Source organism: Oncorhynchus keta, chromosome 35 (assembly GCF_023373465.1).
Source record: "Oncorhynchus keta strain PuntledgeMale-10-30-2019 chromosome 35, Oket_V2, whole genome shotgun sequence".
NCBI lineage: Eukaryota > Metazoa > Chordata > Actinopteri > Salmoniformes > Salmonidae > Oncorhynchus > Oncorhynchus keta.
Window position 1 is genome coordinate 82,264,457 of NC_068455.1, and position 21,202 is coordinate 82,285,658.

Below are 21,202 nucleotides of genomic sequence, written 5' to 3' on the forward strand. Positions count from 1 at the left end.
CTCAATCATCAAGTTTGCAGACGACACTACAGTGGTAGGCTTGATTACCACCAACGACGAGGCGGCCTACAGGGAGGAGGTGAGGGCCCTCGGAGTGTGGTGTCAGGAAAATAACCTCTCACTCAAACGTCAACAAAACAAAAGAGATCATCGTGGACTTCAGGAAACAGCAGAGGGAGCACCCCCCTCTTATCCACATCGACAGGACCGCAGTAGAGAAGGTGGAACATTTTAAGTTCCTCGGAGTACATATCAGCGACACACTGAAATGGTCCACCCACACAGACAGCCTGGTGCAACAGCGCAACAGCTCCTCTTCAACCTCAGGAGGCTGAAAAAAATGTGGCTTGTCACTGAAAACCCTCACTAACCTTTACAGGTGCACAACTGAGAGCATCCTGTCAGGCTGTATCACCGCCTGGTACGGCAACTGCTCCGCCCACAAACGTAAGGCTCTCCAGAGGGTAGTGAGGCCTGCACAACGCATCACCGGGGGCAAACTACCTGCCCTCCAGGACACCTACACCACCCGATGTCACAGGAAGACCAAAAATATAATTAAAGACAATTACCACCCGAGCCACTGCCTGTTCACCCCACTTCCATCCAGAAGGCGAGGTCAGTACAGGTGCATCAAAGCTGGGACCGAGAGACTGAAAAAACAGCTTCTATCTCAAGGCCATCAGACTGTTAAACAGCCACCGCTGGCACAGAGAGGCGGCTGCCTACCTACTTTAATAAATGGAACACTAGTCACTTTTTTCATCTCATATGTACAGTGGGGAGAACAAGCATGGTCAAGAACTACAGGAAACGTATGATCTCTGTAATTGGAAACAAAGGTTTCTGTACCAAATATTAAGGTCTGCTTCTCTGATGTATCAAATACTTATGACATGCAATAAAATTCTAATTAATTACTTAAAAATCATACAAATGTGATTTTCTGGATTTTTGATAAAAATAGCAGGACTAAAAATTACAGACCTCTACATGCTTTGTAAGTAGGAAAACCTGCAAAATCGGCAGTGTATCAAATACTTGTTCTCCCCATTGTATATACTGTATACTGTATCCTTCAATATCAAGTCTTTACTATCTATTGCATCTTAGCCGCTCTGTCACTGCTCATCCATATATTTTATACTTATATATTTTCATCCCATTCTTTACTAGTTTGTGTGTATTAGGTTTTGTTGTGAAATTTGTTAGATATTACCTGTTAGTTACTGCTGCACTGTCAGATCTAGAAGCATAAGCATTTCACTACACTCACAATAACATCTGCTAGCCAAGTGTACAGGATGTGGCCAATAAAATTTGATTAACTGAATAACACCAGTGTAGTCCTACTAGCTAACTCAGGGACATTAGTCCTGCTAGCTAACTCAGGGACATTAGTCCTGCTAGCTAACTCAGGGACATTAATCCTGCTAGCTAACTCAGGATCATTAGTCCTGCTAGCTAACTCAGGATCATTAGTCCTGCTAGCTAACTCAGGATCATTAGTCCTGCTAGCTAACTCAGGAACATTAATCCTGCTAGCTAACTCAGGAACATTAATCCTGCTAGCTAACTCAGGAACATTAATCCTGCTAGCTAACTCAGGATCATTAGTCCTGCTAGCTAACCCAGGAACATTAGTCCTGCTAGCTAACTCAGGGACATTAGTCCTGCTCAACTCAGGGACATTAATCCTGCTAGCTAACTCAGGATCATTAGTCCTACTAGCTAACTCAGGGACATTAGTCCTGCTAGCTAACTCAGGGACATTAGTCCTGCTAGCTAACTCAGGGACATTAATCCTGCTAGGGAGAGAGGGAGAGAGGAAGAGGAAGGGAGAGAGAGGAAGAGAGAGAGGAAGAAGGATAGACGTAGTGCAGTATAGGCAGGACCAAGGAGAAGGAGGAAGAGAGGGAGGGAGGGAAAGAGGGAGGAAGAGAGGGAGAGGGAGGGAGAGAGAGAGAGGAAGAAGGACAGACGTAGTGCAGGACCAAGGAGAAGGAGGAAGAGAGGGAGGAAGAGAGGGAGAGAGAGAGGAAGAAGGATAGACATAGTGCAGGACCAAGGACACACACACACACACACACACACACACACACACACACACACACACACACACACACACACACACACACACACACACACACACACACACACACACACACACACACACACACACACACAAGTCCCCACAAACACTGTACAACAACACCACTACATATGAATTGACATTTCCTCACTGCTGTAGCCGTGTCGTGTGGCTAGTACGTACCCCGACGTCTCCTTGCCCCTGTGAACTCTCCAACAGTCTGTGAGTCAGTTCTCTCCAAGCCCAGGGGTTTTGGGTGGAGGGACATGGGGCTGAAACCTGATTCGTTCAACATAAAACAATGTCTAGATGTACAGATTTTGATTTCATGTACACATCAGTGTCCGTCAGACATAAGACCCAGATCAAACAAACATAGAAGCAGCAGCAGCCCGTTGAAGCCCGAGCACCACACCACTGGACAGATGACCTTTGACCCTATGACATCACCCCCAGAGCACGACACCCATCACGATCAGAAGTGCCTAATGACAACAGTGACATGAAAACACACGGCTTCCCACCAAACAGACCAGGAGGAAGACTGTAGGTTACAGCTGTGAAGCAGCACAATAAAGCAACGTTGATTCGCACGAAAACACCAAGGAACCCCAAAGCAGTGAACAGCTTTAAAGCAAAATGGAGAACGACCAAACCAACACCAGTCCAAACAGCCTGTACAGCAGACTAACAGCCTGTAAAGCAGACTAACAGCCTGTAAAGCAGACTATCAGCCTGTACAGCAGACTATCAGCCTGTACAGCAGACTAACAGCCTGTACAGCAGAGCAGACTAACAGCCTGTACAGCAGACTAACAGCCTGTACAGCAGAGCAGACTAACAGCCTGTAAAGCAGACTATCAGCCTGTACAGCAGACTAACAGTCTGTACAGCAGACTAACAGCCTGTAAAGCAGACTAACAGCCTGTAAAGCAGACTATCAGCCTGTACAGCAGAGCAGACTAACAGCCTGTACAGCAGACTAACAGCCTGTACAGCAGACTAACAGCCTGTACAGCAGACTATCAGCCTGTACAGCAGACTATCAGCCTGTACAGCAGACTATCAGCCTGTACAGCAGACTAACAGCCTGTACAGCAGACTAACAGCCTGTACAGCAGACTAACAGCCTGTAAAGCAGACTATCAGCCTGTACAGCAGACTAACAGCCTGTACAGCAGACTAACAGTCTGTACAGCAGACTAACAGCCTGTACAGCAGAGCAGACTAACAGCCTGTACAGCAGACTAACAGCCTGCACAGCAGAGCAGACTAACAGCCTGTACAGCAGACTAACAGTCTGTACAGCAGACTATCAGCCTGTACAGCAGACTAACAGCCTGTACAGCAGACTATCAGCCTGTACAGCAGACTAACAGCCTGTACAGCAGACTAACAGCCTGTACAGCAGACTATCAGCCTGTACAGCAGACTAACAACCTGTACAGCAGACTAACAGCCTGTACAGCAGACTATCAGCCTGTACAGCAGACTAACAGCCTGTACAGCAGACTATCAGCCTGTACAGCAGACTAACAGCCTGTACAGCAGACTATCAGCCTGTACAGCAGACTAACAGCCTGTACAGCAGACTAACAGCCTGTAAAGCAGACTAACAGCCTGTAAAGCAGACTATCAGCCTGTACAGCAGACTAACAGCCTGTACAGCAGACTAACAGCCTGTACAGCAGAGCAGACTAACAGCCTGTACAGCAGACTAACAGCCTGTACAGCAGACTAACAGCCTGTACAGCAGACTATCAGCCTGTACAGCAGACTAACAGCCTGTACAGCAGACTAACAGCCTGTACAGCAGACTAACAGCCTGTACAGCAGACTAACAGCCTGTACAGCAGACTAACAGCCTGTACAGCAGACTAACAGCCTGTAAAGCAGACTATCAGCCTGTACAGCAGAGCAGACTAACAGCCTGTACAGCAGACTAACAGTCTGTACAGCAGACTAACAGCCTGTACAGCAGAGCAGACTAACAGCCTGTACAGCAGACTAACAGTCTGCACAGCAGACTAACAGCCTGTACAGCAGACTAACAGCATGTACAGCAGACTAACAGCCTTACAGCAGACTAACAGCCTGTACAGCAGACTATCAGCCTGTACAGCAGACTAACAGCCTGTACAGCAGACTATCAGCCTGTACAGCAGAGCAGACTATCAGCCTGTACAGCAGACTATCAGCCTGTACAGCAGACTATCAGCCTGTACAGCAGACTAACAGCCTGTACAGCAGACTAACAGCCTGTACAGCAGACTAACAGCCTGTACAGCAGACTATCAGCCTGTACAGCAGACTAACAGCCTGTACAGCAGACTAACAGCCTGTACAGCAGACTATCAGCCTGTACAGCAGAGCAGACTATCAGCCTGTACAGCAGACTAACAGCCTGTACAGCAGACTAACAGCCTGTACAGCACAGTAGACTATCAGCCTGTACAGCAGACTATCAGCCTGTACAGCAGACTAACAGCCTGTACAGCAGAGCAGACTAACAGCCTGTACAGCAGACTAACAGCCTGTACAGCAGACTATCAGCCTGTACAGCAGACTAACAGCCTGTACAGCAGACTAACAGCCTGTACAGCAGACTATCAGCCTGTACAGCTGACTATCAGCCTGTACAGCAGAGCAGACTATCAGCCTGTACAGCAGACTATCAGCCTGTACAGCAGACTATCAGCCTGTACAGCAGACTAACAGCCTGTACAGCAGAGCAGACTAACAGCCTGTACAGCAGACTAACAGCCTGTAAAGCAGACTAACAGCCTGTACAGCAGAGCAGACTAACAGCCTGTACAGCAGACTAACAGCCTGTACAGCAGACTATCAGCCTGTACAGCAGACTAACAGCATGTACAGCAGACTAACAGCCTGTACAGCAGACTAACAGCCTGTACAGCAGACTATCAGCCTGTACAGCAGACTAACAGCCTGTACAGCAGACTATCAGCCTGTACAGCAGAGCAGACTATCAGCCTAACAGACTATCAGCCTGTACAGCAGACTATCAGCCTGTACAGCAGACTAACAGCCTGTACAGCAGACTAACAGCCTGTACAGCAGACTAACAGCCTGTACAGCAGACTATCAGCCTGTACAGCAGACTAACAGCCTGTACAGCAGACTAACAGCCTGTACAGCAGACTATCAGCCTGTACAGCAGAGCAGACTATCAGCCTGTACAGCAGACTAACAGCCTGTACAGCAGACTAACAGCCTGTACAGCACAGTAGACTATCAGCCTGTACAGCAGACTATCAGCCTGTACAGCAGACTAACAGCCTGTACAGCAGAGCAGACTAACAGCCTGTACAGCAGACTAACAGCCTGTACAGCAGACTATCAGCCTGTACAGCAGACTAACAGCCTGTACAGCAGACTAACAGCCTGTACAGCAGACTCAACAGCTGACTATCTGTACAGCAGCAGACTATCAGCCTGTACAGCAGACTATCAGCCTGTACAGCAGACTATCAGCCTGTACAGCAGACTAACAGCCTGTACAGCAGACTAACAGCCTGTACAGCAGACTATCAGCCTGTACAGCAGACTAACAACCTGTACAGCAGACTAACAGCCTGTACAGCAGACTATCAGCCTGTACAGCAGACTATCAGCCTGTACAGCAGAGCAGACTATCAGCCTGTACAGCAGACTATCAGCCTGTACAGCAGACTAACGGCCTGTACAGCAGACTAACGGCCTGTACAGCAGACTAACAGCCTGTACAGCAGACTATCAGCCACTGGCTGCTGCATATGCTGTGCATAAACACATGATGGTAAGCAGACATGGACACCCTTCCATACATAAACACTTACCTTTCCGGGGTTTGAGGTTGCGGTGAATGGGTGGTGGTTGGGTGTCTCCCGCTCCTCCCCCGGTGGTGTGTCTGCGAGATGGGCGTGTGTGGGGGTTGTGGGGGGAGGAGCGGAACCCCAGGTGTGCAGGCGGGGGTACCTGTCTCCCCAGAGAAGGCAATTCTCCAGGGCATGGGGTCATAGTGACATAGTTAGGGTCCTGGGAGGTGGGGTCGGGGAAGGAGTGGGGAGGTAGGGAGACGAGGGAAGTGGGGTCGGGGAAGGAGGGAGGAGGTAGGGAGACGAGGGAGGTGGGGTCGGGGAAGGAGGGGGGAGGTAGGGAGACGAGGGAAGTGGGGTCGGGGAAGGAGGGAGGAGGTAGGGAGACGAGGGAGGTGGGGTCGGGGAAGGAGGGAAGAGGTAGGGAGGTGGGGTTGGGGAAGGAGGGAGGAGGTAGGGAGACGAGGGAGGTGTCGGTAGAGTTCATGGGAACATAGTTCTCATCGATATCTCCCTCTCCCATTCCACCTAATGGTACCATGCCTTTATTAATCTGGGGGGGCAGAGAGAGAGGGGGAGAGAGAGAGGGGGGAGAGGGGCGGGGTGGGGCAGAGAGAGAGGGGGAGAGAGAGGGGGGGGGGAGAGGGGCGGGGTGGGGCAGAGAGAGAGGGGGAGAGAGAAAGACAGATGAGAAAGGTGAACTATTTTAAGTGAGAAGTAGGCATTGGTCTGAAGCTGAAAACTAAAGAAGATTCTCGTAAGCACCACAATGTCTATTCCACCCACAATGCTCTACCAAGGTTTTCCAGCACCACAATGCTCTACCGAGGTTTTCCAGCACCACAATACCTAGGGCTCCCGAGCGTTGTACCAGATCTTCAATTTCTTGGCAATTTCTCGCACGGAATATCCTTCATTTCTCAGAATGAAAAGACCGACGAGTTTCAGAAGAAAATGCTTTGTTTCTGGACATTTTTAGCCTGTAATCGAACCCACAAATGCTGATGCTCCAGATACTCAACTAGTCTAATGAAGGCCAGTTGTATTGCTTCTTTAATCAGAACAGTTTTCAGCTGTGCTAACATAATTACAAAAGGGTTTTATAATGATCAATTAGCCTTTTAAAATGATAAACTTGGATTAGCTAACACAACGTGCCATTGGAAACACAGGAGTGATGGTTGCTGATAATGGGCCTCTGTACGCCTATGTAGATATTCCATTAAAAATCAGCCATTTCCAGCTACAATAGTCATTAACAACATTAACAATGTCTACACTGTATTTCTGATCAATTTTATGTTATTTTAATGGACAAAAAAAAAGCTTTTCTTTCAAAAACAAAGACATTTATAAATGACCCCAAACTTTTGAACGATAGTGTATATATCTATCTATCTATATATATCTATATCTATATATCTATATATATCTATATATATATATATACAGACAGTGCTTTCAGAAAGTATACCTCTTTTATCTTATCTATAATAATGACAAAGTGAAAACATGTTTTTAGAAACGTTTGTAAATGTATTGAAAATTAATGGATGAAATATTCACATTTCATAAGCATTCAAACCCCTGAGTTTGACAACACATGTTAGAATCACCTTTGGTAACGATTAACGAGTCTTTCTGGGTAATAAGTCTTTAAGAGCTTTGCACACTTGGATTGTACAATATTTCCACATTATTCCTGAAAACATTCTTCAAGATCTGTCAAGTTGGTTGTTGATCATTGCTAGACAGCCATTTTTTCTTGTCTTGACTTACAGTGGCTTGAAAATCTATGGCAAAACTGTAGCTAGGCCACTCATGAATATTCAATCTTGGTAAGCAACTCCAGTGTAGATGTGGTCTTGTGTTTTAGGTTATTGACCTGCTGAAAGGTGAATTCATCTCCCAGTGTAGATGTGGCCTTGTGTTTTAGGTTATTGTCCTGCTGAAAGGTGAATTTGTCTCCATGTTTGTTTGAAAGTAGACAGCACCAGGTTTTCCTCTAGGATTTCGCCTGTGCTTAACGCCGTTCCGTTTATTTTTTTATCCTGAAAAACTCCCCAGTCTTTGCCAATGTCAAGCATACCCATAACATGATGCAGCCACCACCATGCATGTACATATGGAGAGTTTTACTCAGTGATGTGTTGTGTTGGATTTGCCCCAAACATAACACTTTGTATTGTATTAGCTATATTCCGTTTATTTTTATCCTAAAAAAACATATTGCCGATGACAAGCATACATACCCATGACAGGATGCAGCCACCATCATGCTTGAAAAATATGAAGAGTGGTACCCAGTGATGTGTTGGATTTGCCCCAAACATAACACTTTGTATTCAGGACATAAAGTTCATTTCTTTGCCACATGTTTTGCGGTTTTAGTTTAGTGCCTTGTTGAAAACAGGAAGCATGTTTTGCGGTTTTAGTTTAGTGCCTTGTTGAAAACAGGATGCGTGTTTTGCGGTTTTAGTTTAGTGCCTTGTTGAAAACAGGATGCATGTTTTGCGGTTTTAGTTTAGTGCCTTGTTGAAAACAGGATGCGTGTTTTGCGGTTTTAGTTTAGTGCCTTGTTGAAAACAGGATGCGTGTTTTGCGGTTTTAGTTTAGTGCCTTGTTGAAAACAGGATGCGTGTTTTGCGGTTTTAGTTTAGTGCCTTGTTGAAAACAGGATGCGTGTTTTGCGGTTTTAGTTTAGTGCCTTATTGAAAACAGGATGCATGTTTTGCGGTTTTAGTTTAGTGCCTTGTTGAAAACAGGATGCGTGTTTTGCGGTTTTAGTTTAGTGCCTTGTTGAAAACAGGATGCGTGTTTTGCGGTTTTAGTTTAGTGCCTTGTTGAAAACAGGAAGCATGTTTTGCGGTTTTAGTTTAGTGCCTTATTGAAAACAGGATGCATGTTTTGTAATATTTAATATTCTTTACAGGCTTCCCTGTCATTAAATCATTTAGGTTTGTATTGTGTGCCTCCCGAGTGGCACAGTGGTCTAAGACACTGCATTGCAGTTGTTCCACTAGAGAACCTGGTTCAAGTCCAGGCACTGTCGCAGCTGCCCGGGAGACCCATGGGGCGGCGCCTCTCCCGAGTCCGTCCGTGCAGCCATGAGACTGTAACTACCAATTAGAATGAAAATGGGTGAAAAGAAAAAAAAGAAAAGGTTAGTAAACAGGATGCATGTTTTGGAATATTTTTTATTATTTATATATTATTTATTATTATTATTTTTATACAGGCTTCCTTCTTTTCCCTCTGTCATTTAGGTTAGTATTGTGGAGTAACTACAATGTTGTTGATCCATCCTCAGTTTTCTCCTATCACAGCCATTAAACTCTGTAACTGTTTTAAAGTCACCATTGGCCTCATGGTGAAATCCCTGAGCAGTTTCCTTCCTCTCTGGCAACTGAGTTAGGAAGGACACCTGAAACTTTGTAGTGACTGGGTGTATTGATACACCATCCAAAGTGTAATTAATAACTTCCCCATGCTCAAAGGGATATTCAATGTCTGCTATCTACCAATAGGGGCCCTTCTTTGTGAGGCTGTGGAAAACCTCCCTGGTCTTTGTGGTTGAATCTGTGTTTGAAATTCCCTGCTCGACTGAGGGACCTTACAGATAATTGTATGTGTGGGGTACAGAGATGAGGTAGTCATCATGTCAAACACTATTATTGACCACAGAGTGAGTCCATGCAACTTGTTTTGCAAATTTTTACTCCTGAACTTATTTAGGCCGTAACAAAGGGGTTGAATACTTATTGACTCAAGACATTTCAGCTTTTCATATTTAATTCATTTGTAAACATGAATTATTATGTGTAGGTCAGTGACCCAAAATCTCAATTGAATCAAATTTAAATTCAGGCTGTAACACAATAAAATGTGTAAAAAGTGTGTGTGTCTGGTGGCGAGGGGGGCACTGTAAATTTTCCTCTGAAGAGTAGGAATTAGGCTGTTTTAGAAGGTTTGAATCCGAAGCAACCTGCCTGCACATATACAATAGACCAACATAGCTACTGTCGTAGGTCAAAGCTGTGTGCTGGAAAATCTTGGCAGAGCGTTGACGAAGTAGACATTGTGGTGCTCGTAGGAATCTCCTTTCTTTTCCTGCTTCAGACCCCTACTTCTCACTTAAAACGTAGTTTGATGTTTTTAATTACACCAGAAGGTGTATCGTATCTTAAAGGTGCCACAGATAACATTTCCACATGCAAAGCCTGTTTTTAAAAAAAAATTCGCCACTCAACGTATGTAATTGTTCATTTGTAAACCTTTAATTTGTCCTCTGCCAAGACGTCTGTGTCTTAATGGCACAGCTGGTGTGCTTACATAACTGCCAAGGGTTGCTGGTTTGAATCCCGGTCTGCTGGCTGCTGCCCTCTAATAGCTAAAATACATTTTGAAATGTTTATTTTAGGTACTTGTAAAATTTAGAACGGTCAAAAAAGTAGTTGTCTGCAGTTTTCAGACGGAAGGAGAAGCTCAATTAATTGCAACAGTTTTACATTGTAAAATACAGTATGACTCAATTCCCATTGAAAGCAAAGTGAAAGAAAATATATATTTTTTTAAAGTCATTGACTTTTCAAGGTCGTATAAAATGAACCACAAAGACTGGCTTTAGTCGGTAGAGTACGGTGGTTTTCGATGGCAGAGTTGTGGGTTCGATTCCCACAGGGATCGGTGCGAACGCGTACGCACTTCACTGTAAGTCTCTCTGGCAAAAGAGTCTCTGCAGAGCAACTCAAATGTAAATAAAGATGTCCCCATGTATCCTAGAGCTTTGTCTTTCTCGTGCCTTTTAAAGCTTGTCTCTAGAGTGTTGCAGAGTGTTGCAGAGTTATCTATTCTATACATTATATATAATCTGGTATGGGGGCATTAGCCACTGGAATGGCCGAGTTATTGACAAATATGGAACACAAGGGCCAGTCCAGCTAGATGGGTGCTGGGTGCTGTAAATACAATCAAGACGGTGACATGGCTGTTCGTTTGGCACTGTTGATCAGCACACTTTTGAATGAACCTTTTCACGCCTGAGTTCCAAATATCTCTAACGGTGATGAGGGAGTGGAGAGGGTGATGAGGGAGTGGATATATGGACAGTGGTAGGATGATGGACAGTGGAGTAGGATGATGCTGGGACAGTGGAGAGGGTGATGATGGACAGTGGAGAGGGTGATGTGGAGGGAGTGGGAGAGGGTGAGGACAGTGGGAGAGGGTGATGAGGGAGTGGGTAGGATGATGAGGTATGGACAGTGGAGAGGGTGATGATGGGAGTGGGTAGGATGCTGATGGACAGTGGAGTGGAGATGGGTGATGAGTGGAGAGGACATGGGTGATGAGGGAGTGGACATGGGTGATGGACAGTGGAGAGGGTGATGAGGGAGACATGGGCTGTAGGACAGTGATGAGGGAGTGGGAGAGGGTGATGGAGTGGGAGACATGGGGTAGGATGATGTTGCTGGGAGTGGAGAGGGTGATGATGGACAGTGGAGAGGGTGAGGGAGTGGAGAGGGTGCTGATGGACAGTGGAGAGACATGGGGTGAGTGGAGTGGCTGCTATATGGACAGTGGAGAGGACATGGTTGCTGTATGGACAGTGGAGAGGACATGGTTGCTGTATGGACAGTGGAGAGGACATGGCTGCTGTATGGACAGTGGAGAGGACATGGCTGCTGTATGGACAGTGGAGAGGACATGGTTGCTGTATGGACAGTGGAGAGGACATGGTTGCTGTATGGACAGTGGAGAGGACATGGTTGCTGTATGGACAGTGGAGAGTGGGACATGGCTGCTGTATGGACAGTGGAGAGGACATGGCTGCTGTATGGACAGTGGAGAGGACATGGTTGCTGTATGGACAGTGGAGAGGACATGGTTGCTGTATGGACAATGGAGAGGACATGGTTGCTGTATGGACAGTGGAGAGGACATGGTTGCTGTATGGACAGTGGAGAGGACATGGTTGCTGTATGGACAGTGGAGAGGACATGGTTGCTGTATGGACAGTGGAGAGGACATGGTTGCTGTATAGACAGTAGAGAGGACATGGTTGCTGTATGGACAGTGGAGAGGACATGGTTGGGAGATGGACAGTGGAGAGGACATGGTTGCTGTATGGACAGTAGAGAGGACATGGTTGCTGTATGGACAGTGGAGAGGACATTGTTGCTGTATAGACAGTGGAGAGGACATGGTTGCTGTATGGACAGTGGAGAGGACATGGTTGCTGTATGGACAGTGGAGAGGACAAGGTTGCTGTATGGACAGTGGAGAGGACATGGTTGCTGTATGGACAGTGGAGAGGACATGGTTGCTGTATGGACAGTGGAGAGGACATGGTTGCTGTATGGACAGTGGAGAGGACATGGACGTCTCATTGTCATGCCACTTTACTGCCAGCTGTTGACCGTTCTCCTTGAACTCCCCCTCCCCTTCTGCATCTTCCTGTTCCTGCTTCCGACATCCCCTTCCTGTTTCGACTGGACTGTTGGAGAGCAGATGCTGGAAGAGTGTGGGACTTTTGCACCAATTGTCCACACATACAGAGTGTGTCCCTTGCTGAGATGAGGAGTCAGCATGGTCATCACCACGGGCCCGGACACCCCAAGCCCCTCATAATGTTGGATGTCAGTGGTGGACGCTGTGTAGACTATAATGTCCCGGACAAATCCTGTCTTCACGTCGCACATCAAATCAAATCAAATGTATTTATATAGCCCTTCGTACATCAGCTGATATCTCAAAGTGCTGTACAGAAACCCAGCCTAAAACCCCAAACAGCAAGCAATGCAGGTGTAGAAGCACGGTGGCTAGGAAAAACTCCCTAGAAAGGCCAAAACTTAGGAAGAAACCTAGAGAGGAACCAGGCTATGTGGGGTGGCCAGTCCTCTTCTGGCTGTGCCGGGTGGAGATTATACCAGAACATGGCCAAGATGTTCAAATGTTCATAAATGACCAGCATGGTCGAATAATAATAAGGCAGAACAGTTGAAACTGGAGCAGCAGCATGGCCAGGTGGACTGGGGACAGCAAGGAGTCATCATGTCAGGTAGTCCTGGGGCATGGTCCTAGGGCCAGCACATGACAAAGACCTTGACCCCAAAACCTATGCCTTTTTTGGAGGGAATATACTGACGGACATCAGAGACTCATCAATACATAAGACCCGATCAAATGCTGATGTCAGGCTGTTAAGAACATTTCTTATTTTGAGTAACGGGTCATTTAGGCAGTCAAGCCTTGTTGACGAGGTGGCTAAGAAGGGAGTTGCAAACATAGCATCTGTGCTCCGGTATTCTCTCAGGAAGTTCTTCTTTACTATCCCCATGAGAAGGACTGTCACCAGGAAGGTATACATTTCACTAATTGTAGTTTCCCCCCCCCCTACTCCTGGCTCTCTCTTCTCCTGTAGCTCCAAGGCATAGTGATTGGTCTCCTCCACTATGTCTCCCACCAACTCCTCTGTCAGAGACAGATTGAAGCACTCTGCCTCAGAGGGAAATGGCAAGGGGCGTTGCAATCCCTACTGGGACTCGTCAAAGCAAACTGCAGGGCCAGGAGGGGTGAAATGGCTGGCGGCCTTCCAGCTACCACAGACCTCCCGTACTTCATCCACTGTCGGGCTGCCTCCATCACCACCAGCATCTTCAAAGGGACCTGGGACTTCGTCGGTGGGCAAAGGGTCCTCAGATTCAGGGTTCTCAAATGGCTATAAGCTTCGGGGCAGCTCCTCTCTGTCACTGTCAGAATCTGATTTCCAACTTTCATACTCAGACTCATTGTCAGAATTGTAAAAAAAAAAATATCCAGAATTTGTGAGTTGGCTTCTTTTGAAAGACATTGTTAAATGCTACAGCTTAGCTCACTAGCTACATACATAAACAACAACACTGAATGGCTCAGAGTGGACCGTGTTTGTTCAAAATGGCGACTGTGTTTGTCCAAAATGGCGACTGTGAAAAAAGGTGTGTCTAGCTCAAATGCTAACTGTTGCGTCAATTCTAAATAAGCATTCTAATCACAACAGTTGGAGTGTACTTTGTAGATTGCTCACACCTGTGGTTAGCTCTTACCGTAGCCTGGACTATGAAGTAGCTAGCTAGTATTGCAAAAGCCTATTGCATGTATTGTAAGGTAACAGCGTGACAATTTGCCCAAAGTTTGGTGTTAGTTTTGTGGAGAGAACAAAAATGTAGGAACGGCATTTGGAACGAGAGCTAACGTAAGCTAGCTTCTGTGTCGAGGTCAGCTGTTGTTGTCTGGCCCTAGCTAACTAGCTAATGGCTGAAGTAATTTGTATAAAAACCATTCATAACCAAATATAGATATCTACCATTCTATGCCTGTTCGTTAGCTAGCTAGATTTCAGCTGACTGATGCTAGCTACATAGCTAATCAAAATATATTTGAGCATTTTTGATTAACCTCAACTTGAATTCCACCATTTAGCTAGCTACAATCTTAGAAGAAAAGGTGCTATCTGGAACCTAAAAGGGTTATTTGGCTGTCCACATTGGAGAACCTTTAGCTGTAGCCTCCTACTTGTCCGATATTCAGCTGTAGCCTCCTACTTGTCCGATGCCTAGATATTCAGCTGTAGTCTCCTACTTGTCCGATGCCTAGATATTCAGCTGTAGCCTCCTACTTGTCCGATGCCTAGATATTCAGCTGTAGCCTCCTACTTGTCCGATGCCTAGATATTCAGCTGTAGCCTCCTACTTGTCCGATGCCTAGATATTCAGCTGTAGCCTCCTACTTGTCCGATGCCTAGATATTCAGCTGTAGTCTCCTACTTGTCCGATGCCTAGATATTCAGCTGTAGCCTCCTACTTGTCCGATGCCTAGATATTCAGCTGTAGCCTCCTACTTGTCCGATGCCTAGATATTCAGCTGTATTCTCCTACTTGTCCGATGCCTAGATATTCAGCTGTAGCCTCCTACTTGTCCGATGCCTAGATATTCAGCTGTAGTCTCCTACTTGTCCGATGCCTAGATATTCAGCTGTAGTCTCCTACTTGTCCGATGCCTAGATATTCAGCTGTAGTCTACTTGTTGCCTAGATATTCAGCTGTAGCCTCCTACTTGTCCGATGCCTAGATATTCAGCTGTAGCCTCCTACTTGTCCGATGCCTAGATATTCAGCTGTAGCCTCCTACTTGTCCGATGCCTAGATATTCAGCTGTAGTCTCCTACTTGTCCGATGCCTAGATATTCAGCTGTAGTCTCCTACTTGTCCGATGCCTAGATATTCAGCTGTAGTCTCCTACTTGTCCGATGCCTAGATATTCAGCTGTAGCCTCCTACTTGTCCGATGCCTAGATATTCAGCTGTAGTCTCCTACTTGTCCGATGCCTAGATATTCAGCTGTAGTCTCCTACTTGTCCGATGCCTAGATATTCAGCTGTAGTCTCCTACTTGTCCGATGCCTAGATATTCAGCTGTAGCCTCCTACTTGTCCGATGCCTAGATATTCAGCTGTAGCCTCCTACTTGTCCGATGCCTAGATATTCAGCTGTAGCCTCCTACTTGTCCGATGCCTAGATATTCAGCTGTAGTCTCCTACTTGTCCGATGCCTAGATATTCAGCTGTAGCCTCCTACTTGTCCGATGCCTAGATATTCAGCTGTAGTCTTGTCCGATGCCTAGATATTCAGCTGTAGCCTCCTACTTGTCCGATGCCTAGATATTCAGCTGTAGCCTCCTACTTGTCCGATGCCTAGATATTCAGCTGTAGCCTCCTACTTGTCCGATGCCTAGATATTCAGCTGTAGTCTCCTACTTGTCCGATATTCAGCTGTAGTCTCCTACTTGTCCGATGCCTAGATATTCAGCTGTAGTCTCCTACTTGTCCGATGCCTAGATATTCAGCTGTAGCCTCCTACTTGTCCGATGCCTAGATATTCAGCTGTAGTCTCCTACTTGTCCGATGCCTAGATATTCAGCTGTAGTCTCCTACTTGTCCGATGCCTAGATATTCAGCTGTAGTCTCCTACTTGTCCGATGCCTAGATATTCAGCTGTAGTCTCCTACTTGTCCGATGCCTAGATATTCAGCTGTAGTCTCCTACTTGTCCGATGCCTAGATATTCAGCTGTAGTCTCCTACTTGTCCGATGCCTAGATATTCAGCTGTAGCCTCCTACTTGTCCGATGCCTAGATATTCAGCTGTAGTCTCCTACTTGTCCGATGCCTAGATATTCAGCTGTAGCCTCCTACTTGTCCGATGCCTAGATATTCAGCTGTAGTCTCCTACTTGTCCGATGCCTAGATATTCAGCTGTAGTCTCCTACTTGTCCGATGCCTAGATATTCAGCTGTAGTCTCCTACTTGTCCGATGCCTAGATATTCAGCTGTAGCCTCCTACTTGTCCGATGCCTAGATATTCAGCTGTAGTCTCCTACTTGTCCGATGCCTAGATATTCAGCTGTAGTCTCCTACTTGTCCGATGCCTAGATATTCAGCTGTAGTCTCCTACTTGTCCGATGCCTAGATATTCAGCTGTAGTCTCCTACTTGTCCGATGCCTAGATATTCAGCTGTAGTCTCCTACTTGTCCGATGCCTAGATATTCAGCTGTAGTCTCCTACTTGTCCGATGCCTAGATATTCAGCTGTAGTCTCCTACTTGTCCGATATTCAGCTGTAGTCTCCTACTTGTCCGATGCCTAGATATTCAGCTGTAGTCTTCTAGATATTCAGCTGTAGCCTCCTACTTGTCCGATGCCTAGATATTCAGCTGTAGTCTCCTACTTGTCCGATGCCTAGATATTCAGCTGTAGTCTCCTACTTGTCCGATGCCTAGATATTCAGCTGTAGTCTCCTACTTGTCCGAGGCCTAGATATTCAGCTGTAGTCTCCTACTTGTCCGATGCCTAGATATTCAGCTGTAGTCTCCTACTTGTCCGATGCCTAGATATTCAGCTGTAGTCTCCTACTTGTCCGATGCCTAGATATTCAGCTGTAGTCTCCTACTTGTCCGATGCCTAGATATTCAGCTGTAGTCTCCTACTTGTCCGATGCCTAGATATTCAGCTGTAGTCTCCTACTTGTCCGATGCCTAGATATTCAGCTGTAGTCTCCTACTTGTCCGATGCCTAGATATTCACCTGTAGCCTCCTACTTGTCCGATGCCTAGATATGAGGTCCTTCTGTAGCTCAGTTGGTAGAGCATGGCGCTTGTAACGCCAGGGTAGTGGGTTCGATTCCCGGGACCACCCATACGTAGAATGTATGCACACATGACTGTAAGTCGCTTTGGATAAAAGCGTCTGCTAAATGGCATATATTATTATTATATTATTATTATATTCAGCTGTAGTCTCCTACTTGTCCGATGCCTAGATATTCAGCTGTAGTCTCCTACTTGTCCGATGCCTAGATATTCAGCTGTAGTCTCCTACTTGTCCGATGTCTAGATATTCAGCTGTAGCTTCCTACTTGTCCGATGCCTAGATATTCAGCTGTAGTCTCCTACTTGTCCGATGCCTAGATATTCAGGTGTAGTCTCCTACTTGTCCGATGCCTAGATATTCAGCTGTAGTCTCCTACTTGTCCGATGCCTAGATATTCAGCTGTAGTCTCCTACTTGTCCGATGCCTAGATATTCAGCTGTAGTCTCCTACTTGTCCGATGCCTAGATATTCAGCTGTAGCCTCCTACTTGTCCGATGCCTAGATATGAGGTCCTTCTGTAGCTCAGTTGGTAGAGCATGGCGCTTGTAACGCCAGGGTAGTGGGTTCGATTCCCGGGACCACCCATACGTAGAATGTATGCACACATGACTGTAAGTCGCTTTGGATAAAAGCGTCTGCTAAATGGCATATATTATTATTATATTATTATTATATTCAGCTGTAGTCTCCTACTTGTCCGATGCCTAGATATTCAGCTGTAGTCTCCTACTTGTCCGATGCCTAGATATTCAGCTGTAGTCTCCTACTTGTCCGATGTCTAGATATTCAGCTGTAGCTTCCTACTTGTCCGATGCCTAGATATTCAGCTGTAGTCTCCTACTTGTCCGATGCCTAGATATTCAGCTGTAGTCTCCTACTTGTCCGAGGCCTAGATATTCAGCTGTAGTCTCCTACTTGTCCGATGCCTAGATATTCAGCTGTAGTCTCCTACTTGTCCGATCCCTAGATATTCAGCTGTAGTCTCCTACTTGTCCGATGCCTAGATATTCAGCTGTAGCCTCCTACTTGTCCGATGCCTAGATATTCAGCTGTAGTCTCCTACTTGTCCGATGTCTAGATATTCAGCTGTAGCTTCCTACTTGTCCGATGCCTAGATATTCAGCTGTAGTCTCCTACTTGTCCGATGCCTAGATATTCAGCTGTAGTCTCCTACTTGTCCGAGGCCTAGATATTCAGCTGTAGCCTCCTACTTGTCCGATGCCTAGATATTCAGCTGTAGCCTCCTACTTGTCCGATGCCTAGATATTCAGCTGTAGTCTCCTACTTGTCCGATGCCTAGATATTCAGCTGTAGTCTCCTACTTGTCCGATGCCTAGATATTCAGCTGTAGTCTCCTACTTGTCCGATGCCTAGATATTCAGCTGTAGTCTCCTACTTGTCCGATGCCTAGATATTCAGCTGTATTCTCCTACTTGTCCGATGCCTAGATATTCAGCTGTAGTCTCCTACTTGTCCGATGCCTAGATATTCAGCTGTAGTCTCCTACTTGTCCGATGCCTAGATATTCAGCTGTAGTCTCCTACTTGTCCGATGCCTAGATATTCAGCTGTAGTCTCCTACTTGTCCGATGCCTAGATATTCAGCTGTAGCCTCCTACTTGTCCGATGCCTAGATATTCAGCTGTAGTCTCCTACTTGTCCGATGCCTAGATATTCAGCTGTAGCTTCCTACTTGTCCGATGCCTAGATATTCAGCTGTAGTCTCCTACTTGTCCGATGCCTAGATATTCAGCTGTAGTCTCCTACTTGTCCGATCCCTAGATATTCAGCTGTATTCTCCTACTTGTCCGATGCCTAGATATTCAGCTGTAGTCTCCTACTTGTCCGATGCCTAGATATTCAGCTGTAGTCTCCTACTTGTCCGATGCCTAGATATTCAGCTGTAGTCTCCTACTTGTCCGATGCCTAGATATTCAGCTGTAGTCTCCTACTTGTCCGATGCCTAGATATCCAGCTGTAGCCTACTACTTGTCCGATGCCTAGATATTCAGCTGTAGTCTCCTACTTGTCCGATGCCTAGATATTCAGCTGTAGTCTCCTACTTGTCCGATGCCTAGATATTCAGCTGTAGTCTCCTACTTGTCCGATCCCTAGATATTCAGCTGTAGCTTCCTACTTGTCCGATGCCTAGATATTCAGCTGTAGCCTCCTACTTGTCCGATGCCTAGATATTCAGCTGTAGTCTCCTACTTGTCCGATGCCTAGATATTCAGCTGTAGTCTCCTACTTGTCCGATGCCTAGATATTCAGCTGTAGTCTCCTACTTGTCCGATGCCTAGATATTCAGCTGTAGTCTCCTACTTGTCCGAGGCCTAGATATTCAGCTGTAGTCTCCTACTTGTCCGATGCCTAGATATTCAGCTGTAGTCTCCTACTTGTCCGATGCCTAGATATTCAGCTGTAGTCTTCTACCTGTCCGATGCCTAGATATTCAGCTGTAGCCTCCTACTTGTCCGATGCCTAGATATTCAGCTGTAGTCTCCTACTTGTCCGATGCCTAGATATTCAGCTTGGTCGGGGATAAAAATGTACTCCCCCCAGAATGCTAACAACCCTGTTCAACATCTGGTATGTGGCTCTCGGTTACAGCCGGCGGGCTCATGATGAGAAGCAGGGAGTGTGTTGTGTACCTCCAATCAAGGTGATTGGTACATTCTCATCGACGTTGTTGTCATATTGGCTTAGTTATGATGATAAGGAAATGTTCATTTAACACTGAGCTTCAACGAAAAGCCTGCTATTGTCGCACTGAGCAAATCTTTTAGTATCCTAGTAACTAGCTAGTTGATGAACCCTTTGTTGGTCTATATTAGTAAAATATACTATAGTATCCTAGTAGCTAGCTAGTTGATGAACCCTTTGTTGCTCTATATTAGTAACATATATTATAGTATCCTCGTAGCTAGCTAGCTAGTTGATGAATTCTTTGTTGCTCTATATTAGTAACATATGTTATAGTATCCTAGTAGCTAGCTAGTTGATGAACCCTTTGTTGCTCTATATTAGTAACATATATTATAGTATCCTCGTAGCTAGCTAGCTAGTTGATGAATTCTTTGTTGCTCTATATTAGTAACATATGTTATAGTATCCTAGTAACTAGCTAGTTGATGAACCCTTTGTTGCTCTATATTAGTAACATATATTATAGTATCCTAGTCTATATTAGTAACATATATTATAGTATCCTAGTCTATATTAGTAACATATATTATAGTATCCTCGTAGCTAGCTAGCTAGTTGATGAATTCTTTGTTGCTCTATATTAGTAACATATATTATAGTATCCTAGTCTATATTAGTAACATATATTATAGTATCCTCGTAGCTAGCTAGCTAGTTGATGAATTCTTTGTTTCTCTATATTAGTAACATATATTATAGTATCCTAGTCTATATTAGTAACATATATTATAGTATCCTAGTAGCTAGCTAGTTGATGAATTCTTTGTTGCTCTATATTAGTAACATATATTATAGTATCCTAGTCTATATTAGTAACATATATTATAGTATCCTAGTAACTAGCTAGTTGATGAATTCTTTGTTGCTCTATATTAGTAACATATATTATTGTATCCTAGTCTATATTAGTAACATATATTATAGTATCCTAGTAGCTAGCTAGCTAGTTGAGGAACCCTTTGTTGGTCTATATTAGTAACAAATCTTATTCATTGATAGTTATAAAAAATGTAAAACTGCTAATGTACTCACAAAGTAGCTGTTGAAGCTGTCGCTAAACTCAAACATGCTGGCTCTGGTCTGGTCAGAGAAGGACCTTGGTACAGCATAGTTCTGCTGGGAACCTGTGCCTGTAAACACACACACACATCAGACATGACGTGATTGTGTGGTGTTTCTGTATCTGTGTGTGTGTGTGTCTCTCACCTGTGTGTGTGTGTGTCTCTCACCTGTGTGTCTCTCACCTGTGTGTGTCTCTCACCTGTGTGTGTCTCTCACCTCTGTGTGTCTCTCACCTGTGTGTGTCTCTCACCTGTGTGTGTCTCTCACCTCTGTGTGTCTCTCACCTGTGTGTGTCTCTCACCTGTGCGTGTCTCTCACCTCTGTGTGTCTCTCACCTGTGTGTGTCTC

The 21,202-nt window shown here is 45.4% G+C and overlaps 1 protein-coding gene across 24 annotated transcripts in view; it reads right to left on the bottom strand.

Annotated features, from left to right (window-relative positions):
- LOC118380652 (GRB2-associated-binding protein 1-like) overlaps positions 1-21,202 on the bottom strand; it is a 98,231-nt gene that overhangs the window by 26,031 nt on the left and 50,998 nt on the right. For 23 of the 24 annotated variants that reach the window (XM_052498093.1, XM_052498091.1, XM_052498088.1 and 20 more), the window contains exons 7-9: positions 20,825-20,922; positions 5,932-6,463; positions 2,276-2,371 (exon numbers count right to left, since the gene is read on the bottom strand). In XM_052498093.1, the coding sequence (XP_052354053.1) occupies positions 2,276-2,371; positions 5,932-6,463; positions 20,825-20,922 (726 nt within the window). The remainder of the gene's footprint in view (positions 1-2,275; positions 2,372-5,931; positions 6,464-20,824; positions 20,923-21,202) is intronic. The other variant, XM_052498092.1, reaches the window with a different exon arrangement.